The following is an 8,103-nucleotide window of genomic DNA, read 5'->3' on the forward strand; positions in this document are numbered from 1 at the left end:
CAAGGAAGCTAACATGGACATTCGTTGTAACAATTTCCAATTCCAAATACTACAAAAGGCAATATTAAACTTATTCCGGCCCTTGTTGGAGATGGGTGACCCAGTTACTAGCCAACCGGCCGACTGGAAGAGGTTCTTCACCCAGAGGGCAGTCGTGCACTGGCACCGGCTCCCCAGGGACGTGGTCCCGGACCAAGCCGGAGTTTAGGACTGTGCTCTTAGTCCTACGGGCTGAACTCTGGGGTAGGCCCGTGCGGGGCCCCTCCGCGCCCTCCTTGTCCGGGGCCCGCCGGCAGCCGCCTTGCGCCCTGCCGGCCGCCGGGGGGCAGCAGGCGGCGGCGGCGGCGCCTGGGGAAGGTTCGCGAGCTGCGGCGGCGGGGGCGCGATGGCCTCGGGCGGCGGGGGCCGGCGGCGGGAGCGGGCGCGGGGCCCGGGCAGCCTCCTGCCGGGCAGCCCGTCCCCGGGCAGCCCGTCCCCGGGCAGCCCGTCCCCCGCGCGCTCCCCTGGCCGGGGCCGCCTCTGCCGTCGGCGCCGCGGGCTGTGCGGGCTGTGCGGCTCGCCTGGCCGCCGGCAGCGGTGCGCGGGCCGGCGCCGGGAGCTGTGTCCGTGTCGGCAGCGGGGTGAGGGCCGGCCCCCCTCGGGGCCCCGTGTGCCGGGGCCGGCCCGGGCGGGGCTGCGGGGAGGTGCTGAGCGTCGTGTGTCTTGTCCCGTGGCAGAGCCCGCCTGCACGAGCGAGGACGAGGAGAGCGAGGAGGAGGACAGAGGTGGGTCCCGCCGGGCCTTGTCCCCCGGGGCCTGCGCGCAGGCCGCAGGGCCGGCACCCCCGGGGCCGGGCTGGGGGAGCGGCAGCTCCCGGAGCCTCGGCAGCAGGCGAGGGCAGCGGAGGCGTGGGCCGGGGCAGGGTGCCAGGCTGCCGTGAAGTCCAGCCGGGTTCCTCGGGACTGAGGTAGGTTGCGCAGGAGAAGAGCTCGGCGAAGAGCCGGCGGTGGCAGGGGCGGTGGGGGCGGATGGCTGGAGAGCCCCGTGTGTGTGGGACGGGGGGCCCGAGGGGAGGCTTCTCCTGGGCACCGGGGCTTGTCACGAGCCCGCGCCTTCTCTAGTGGACTTGGCGGAGAGCTCGCTGTTGAACAAGCTGATCCACACGTCCCTCGTGGAGTCCAGCCATCACGTGGAGATCCTGCAGCAGGACCCCAGCTCGCCTCTCTTCTCGGTGAAAAGCTTTGAGGAGCTGCCCCTGTGAGTAGGCGGCAGCCCCGAGGCAGGCGGGCTTTGGAGCTGCCCCTGGGCGCTGTTAGCCGTTCCTTGTGGAACGGTCGCTTTTGGTGCTTTTGGGCAGGAAGAAGGAGCTCTTGCAGGGGGTCTACGCCATGGGCTTCAACAGGCCGTCCAAGATCCAGGAGACAGCTCTGCCAATGCTGCTGGCCCATCCGTGAGTACCGGGGCCGCCCGGGTGAGCAGAGCGGTACCACCACCGCCTTGGCTCCCCTGCGGCACCGTGGCGTCGGGGTGCCGGTGCGGGGACGCCAAGCCTTTGTGCTCGGCTAAGCAGCCTTTGCCTTGCAGGCCCCAAAACCTGATTGCACAGAGCCAGTCAGGGACAGGGAAAACGGCAGCTTTTGTGTTGGCGATGTTGAGCAGAGTTAACGGTGCAGAGAAGTACCCGCAGGTAACGTAGGAAGGGGAAAGGCCATGCGGCAGGGGTTTGGCTGCACCCTCAAGCCGCTGTCCGTGGACAGAGCTCTGGTTTTGTCCCAGTCTCAACGGTGGTCTAGCCGCTGTAGCCGCTGTAGTGGGCTGGTAAACACCCAGGTAGCGTCCCAGCAGCAGGGAGGTTGGATAGAAAGCTTGGGAGCAGATGCAGCTGCCAGCTAAAGGAGGGTACTTTTACTGGGTAGCAGTGGATTTAGCCAGGCCCTAGGTATCCTGACGTTCTGTTTTGAGGAGCATGCAGCCAGTTTTGAGAAGCACGTGCAGAGACTCCAGCTGTTTGCTGTGACTTGCGCTAGTTTCTGGTGCCGTAAAAGCTCCTGAGAAGGCAAGGCACCTCTCTGGGTTCAGAAGCACCTACGCAGGCTGGGTGCTGCACTTCAAAGTCTTGAGTCTCAAGCATCCTATGTAATTTAAACTCTCAGTTGAAAGCCGGGCACAGAAGCAAATGGCACTGTGCCTGAGGAAACAAATTTCCCTAGCAGAAATCATGGGATCCCAGAACGGGCGAGGTTGGAAGGGCCCTCTGACGCTCATCTAGTCCAACTCCCCTGCTGATCAGGATCACCTAGAGCACACTGTGCAGGATGGCATCCAGGCGGGTTTAGAATGTCTCCAAAGAAGGAGACTCCACAGCCTCTCTGGGCAGCCGGTTCTGGCGCTCTGTCACCCTCACAGTAAAGAAGGGACCTCTCCTAGTAGCTGCCTTGAGTCCCTTCTGCCTTCAGCTGTACCTTCCAGGTTACCTTCCAAAGCTGCAAATGCGACTGCCGTTGCTGATCCCTCTGCAGATTTGGAAGAGTTTAGCGGTGAGATTTCAGCGTGCTGAGCTTTCCGTTCCTTTGAAATGCCTTCTCGTTTGCGTAGGGTATGCCATGCCAGGGGCACTGCGTGCTTTTAAAAGATGTGGCTCTTGTCTGACAGCTGTCTTATCTCTCAGTGCCTCTGCTTGGCTCCAACCTACGAGCTGGCCCTGCAGATCGGACATGTGATCGAGAAGATGGGTCAGTTTTGTGCCGACATCAGGGTTACGTACGCTGTTCAGGGAAACAGAGGTGAGTCCAGCCCTGCTGAGCGGAGCTGCGGGCGGTGTAACAGTCCTGTAAGGAGCTAGCGGGATGCTGTGAGAGCTGTGAACTAGCGGGAGCTGTGCGGAGCTCTGAAGGCACATGAAACGGCGTGTGAATTCCCGTGCCTTCTAAGGAGTCATTCTCGTGACCGCTGTCTCCTTTCAGAGGTGGGGCACCCCTTTTGCTGGTTTCCACCTGACAAGGCGTCAGGGAAGCGTCAGCCCTGCTTGATGGCTCCCTGCAATTTTAAGCTCCTGAGCTCCGCTTTGCAATGACCCCCTCAAAGGCATTGCTAGGCAGTCCGAAGCTGACGCAGCAGGGTTGGAACCATGCTCAAGCAGTCGGAACATAGCAGATGTTGAGTCCCTGTCTCTCTGGATACTACCCTGCTCATTCGCAGCCAGGTGTGTGTGGCCGAGAAACATAATGCTCCTTGCACTGAGGTGGTGTGATACGATTTCTCCTCCTGCAGTTCTGCCAGGCGCCTTGCTGGAGGAGCAGATTGTCATCGGGACTCCTGGGACAATGCTGGACTGGTGTTTCAAACGGCGAGTGGTGAATATGAAGAGAATCAGCCTGTTTGTGCTGGATGAAGCTGACGTAATGATGGACCGTCAGGGCTTCTCGTACCAAAGCATTCGCATTCAGAGGTGAATACCAGTGCTGGCTTGTGTCCTGCCACAATTTGAGATAGTCAAATGCGGTGTTTCGAGATGCCCTTAGATACATTGGGTAGCGAAAGAAATAGAAGAGGAGAGACAGGAAAAGACAAGAGAGAGAGGGAGAGAGAGGAAGAAAGAAATCCACTTTGTGTGGAAGAAACTGCAGAACAAGGGAGCCAAAGAAATTGTCTCTGACTGCTACATCCCTTGGATGTCCTTGGCCAGACGTAGCTTTGCTCCTGATCAGAACGTAGACAAGTAAATCCTCCTCCCCCACTTTTTGCTGGTTGCTCAGCTTTGAAAAACTCTGTGGGCCATGAAGGTCTTTACAGAGTGAATGACAGGGCTTGAAATGTAGCTCGAGAATCAGGGGATACGGGGACCTGTCCTTGGCACGTGGAAATGCTGTGTGTGAGCGGTGTCTGCGGGTGCAAAGAAGGAGGCCAAGTGTTAATTGGGTGTTTTTTCCTCCGATAGTAGATAGCCTTTTGGAATAATAATACTGCAAATGCAGAGTAGCTTATTCCGACAGGCCTCTTCCGTAGGGCTGACTCATTCTGGAGTGCTGTGCTGTGCTGCGCTGAGTGAGGAATGGCCCTCCCTGGATGGAGGAATCCCTTTGTTTCCAAAGCCTGTTCATCCAGAGGTAGCTTGTAGCATGCCTCAGGGGTAACAAGTCCTTTTTGTGCTCTAGGGCTTTACCGAGGGGCTGCCAAATGCTGCTTTTCTCTGCAACCTTCAAGGAAACAGTGTGGAATTTTGCAAAGCAAATTATCTCCAACCCCATCATAATAAAGCTCCGTCAGGAAGAGCTGACCCTGAGCAATATCAGGCAGTACTACTTTGTGTGCAGGAACAGAGAGGAGAAGTACGAGGCCCTGTGCAACATCTACGGCAGCATCACCATTGGGCAGGCTATGATATTCTGCCAGGTAAAGCAGCTAGTTTGCCAGGAGAGAGTGGTGGTGTCCTTGCAGTCAGTGGTTTGTAAACGATCCGTCTTACAGCGTGGCCTCAGTACTTCTGCTGAGACCATCAAAAGGAAGGGAGGGATGGGAAGCACCTGGGCAGCACTTAAAGGACAGCCCTTCTGGCACAGCCATTAGATTGGCTGGAGCTGAGCGTGAAAGCACGGGCACGATGACTTGCAGCAAGTGCAGCCTTTAAAAGAGGTGTTCTAGCAGCATCTGTCGTGACGGTTGAGATCCCGTTTGCCTGGCTTCCCCAGGGAGCATTGCATAGGAAACATACTGTGTTTCCTTGCCCTTTGCACTTTGTGTTGGGCTTCTTGCTCGCCTGCATCGCTCTGGTCTTCTTTGGAGGCTCTGCCTGTTAAAAAGCAGCAGGGGCTCAACTGAAAGGATTTAGGGGAAGCTTAGCAGTGAAGGATAGGCAATGACTGAGAGGAGCAGCAGCAGCAGAGCTGCTGCAAAAGCTCCTCCTGCCTCTCCCACGCATCTAGACTCGCAGGAGTGCGGACTGGCTGTCGGTGGAGATGAGCAAAGATGGGCACCAGGTCGCCATGCTGACGGCAGAGCTGACCATAGTGCAGAGGGCCGATGTGATTCAGAGATTCCGCGATGGGAAGGAGAAGGTCCTCATCACCACAAACGTCTGTGCTAGAGGTAGCGTATCCTGAAAAGCAACACCCTGGCAGCGTCTGCAGTGTGGGAATCCCCTTGCTTTGCCCCATGGCCCATCAACTCACAGGGGACACACGATGCTGCTTTGTTTCTGGTGACACAACCCGTGCTCCGTGGCCTCTCCATGTAGGTCTTTTGTTGCCTTGACATGTCATTGTAGTGTGTGCTGCAGAGCCAGGGCTGACCGCTTTATACTGCAAGTGGACTAGCCCCGATCTGGACGCAGGTGATTGCCTTCGGATCTGTGGGAGCCTGGTTGCGAGAAACCTCTCTGTCTTTCAGGGATTGATGTGGCACAAGTCACCATCGTGGTGAACTTCAGCCTCCCTGTTAATCAGGAGAAGCAGCTGGATTTTGAGACCTACCTGCACCGCATTGGTCGAACGGGCCGCTTTGGGAAGAAGGGCATTGCCTTCAACATGGTGGAAAGGCAGACCACGTACCTCGTGCACAGTATAGAGGAGCATTTCCGTGAGTATCCTTGTGCCCAGCTCTGAGACGCTGCGAAGAGCTGAGGGACACGTGGATGAGGAGTGCATTGGGAAGCGTTAAGGGATGTCAGGAGTGTGGCCACCTCTTGCAGCTGCTCTCTTGGGCACGGACCCCACCCACGCACCTGATACCCTGGCGTGGACCCGAGGTACCCCACAGTCACTAGCTGGCCCAGGCTGAAGTTTGCGGGTGAATGCACACACACATACCCCCTCCATACCCACACAGTCTGTAGGAGGTACAGATGCTCACCTCTGCCTCCAGCAGCTGTCACTTCGAGTTCATCATGTACACGCACACACAGTCACAGTCACTCCGGTGCCCCCCAGCAGATGTTTTTTTGGATGCACAGCATCCCCAGCCCAGTGGCTGGGAGTTGAAGAACCGTGCTTGCTGCAGCATCTGCAGTGAGACCCCTGCAGTGGCTCCAGTAGGTGGCAGCCGAGGCCAAGGGCAGCCTTGTCCCTGTCTGACTGCAGGAGTTGGCACCAGTTTTCATTCATGCACGGGTCTCAGCAGTAGCTGGTGAGAAGGTACTGCTGTTCTGCTGTACGCACGCACGTACACACACACACACACATACCAGGGATTGAGTGTGAGATCACAGGGAGACAGAAGTGGGAAAAGATTTAAGCAGGCGTAAGACTACAAGACAGACCGTGGCGATCAGTGTCGGGGCTAAACCAAAGAAGCACACCGACTAGCCCCATTTCACATGCAAGTGGCCGCTTCTATGCCCTTTCCTGCTTACCCCCTCTTTGCACGTCCCACCTCCCTTTCCTCCTGCACGTCCCATCCTGGGTTTGTACAGCCCTCCCAGTTCCCACACCCCTTCCAGTCCAGGTCCCCCTGGCTCACAGCCTTACCAGCTGTAAAGTGCAGGTGGTTCTTCTGGGAAGCGGCAGCTGTAGTTTCTCGATAGCCCACCAATGAGTGTGAGTGGTGAGGTTAGTTTCTCGTCATTGTCTCATTGGTTTTGTCAGGTCTGTGTCAGGTGTTTTGTTGCTTGTTTCCTCCTTTTCCCACGTTGCCCAGTTGCCAAGGTCCTTGATCGGATAACCTCTGTGGAATAAACACTCTGAGCTCCATCAGTCAGTGTGACTGATCAGTTTGGGTTCCCATCACTACATACGTCCCTTATCATTTGTCGGTCAGGTTTGTGTCTGTTGTGCTCTCTCAAAGTTTGATTATCTTTTGAACTCCGCAGTGTGGAAATGCCATGCTGAGCACTTTGGGTAGCTTTTCAGCCCAGAGCGAGGTTAGCACGTGCACTGAGCCAGGAAGCCGTATCCCAGAGGTGGCCAGTTGGTCCTGAGATAGCTGGAATCTGTGTCACTTCTACCTCTACCTCTACTCAACTGGGTTTGATGCAAACAGCTGGGCAGGTTTCTAACCTCTCACCTCCGGCCACATTCTGAACAGCTCACAGCTTGTTTTATGTCATCTGTGGAAGGCAGAGCCGAGAGTCCTGGGCATGGCTGCCAGGGTTTGCCACTGCTAGCAGCCCCCGAGCAGCAGTGCTATGCCTTTGCCAACTCCTGGGCAGGCACTGACATTTGTTTTCTTTCTTCAGAGACCGAGATCAAGAGGCTTGACCCAGATGACATGGACGAGCTGGAACAGCTGGACAACTGAGCAAAATGTCAGGATTTGCTCCAGTGAATCCAAGTTTTGGTTTAACATGGATGGGAAAAGGTTTGGGAAATCTCCCAGTTTTCTTCAAAGTTCCTGAAGATGCTTGGTTTTGTTGTGATGTTTTACAAAATGGGAAGATGGGAGGGGAGCGGGGGGGGAGTGGGGGGAAAGACACACACGACCCTCATCCCTCAAAGTTTTGGGATTCTTGCGATTGTTTTTCTGGTAATAAAACTTCCTTGGTTTGTCTCTGAGGTTTTTACAGCCATAATTTTGTGTGTCATGATGAATCACCTGAAAACAGAACATGCAGGGGTTTAACAACATGGACCGTTTGGAGCGAGTCCAGAGGAGGGCCACGAGGATGATTGCAGGGCTGGAGCATCTCTCCGATAAAGACAGACTGAGAGAGCTGGGGGTGTTTGGCCTGGAAAAGAGCAGGGTTTGGGGAGACCTTACAGCAGCCTTCTAGTACCTAATGGGGGGCCACAAGGAAGCTGGAAAGGGAGTCTATCAGTGAATGTAGTGACAGGACAAGGAGTAATGGATTTCAACACAGGGCTCCAGGTGTCCCAAGGCCCGTGGTCGGTGTTGAAAACAGAGGCAAAGAAGACATTAGATGTCTGCTTTGTCTGTGACCCTATTTGTGAGGTGAATAATAGACCACTGTTACTTGTAGTCCCTTTTTTGGTGTTGACATACTTTAAAAAGCCCTTTTTGTTGCCTCCGACAGTACTGGCCAGCTTCAACTCCGAGTTTTGGCCGCACTTTTCTCCTTCCAGGCACACAGCATTTCTGTTGTCCTCCCTTGTCACTTGAACTTGCCTCCAGTGTCCATAGACTTTCCTTTTCCGCCTAAGTTATAGAAGAAGATTCCTGCTCAGCCAAGCCAGC

General features: G+C 56.1%; 1 protein-coding gene across 1 annotated transcript; it reads left to right on the plus strand.

Annotated features, from left to right (window-relative positions):
• Positions 1-260: 260 nt before the first annotated feature.
• LOC309891610 (ATP-dependent RNA helicase DDX25-like) lies at positions 261-7,338 on the plus strand. Its single transcript, XM_082785958.1, has 11 exons — positions 261-620; positions 717-764; positions 1,101-1,236; positions 1,337-1,429; positions 1,564-1,666; positions 2,648-2,762; positions 3,250-3,427; positions 4,134-4,371; positions 4,902-5,064; positions 5,365-5,553; positions 7,148-7,338. The coding sequence occupies exons 1-11, from the start codon at positions 386-388 to the stop codon at positions 7,207-7,209; spliced, it is 1,560 nt and encodes a 519-aa protein (XP_082642084.1). The 5' UTR covers positions 261-385; the 3' UTR covers positions 7,210-7,338.
• The last annotated feature ends 765 nt before the right edge of the window (positions 7,339-8,103 follow it).

The sequence above is a fragment of the Aythya marila genome (genome assembly GCF_965140915.1).
Source record: "Aythya marila genome assembly, contig: HAP1_HAP1_SCAFFOLD_158, whole genome shotgun sequence".
NCBI lineage: Eukaryota > Metazoa > Chordata > Aves > Anseriformes > Anatidae > Aythya > Aythya marila.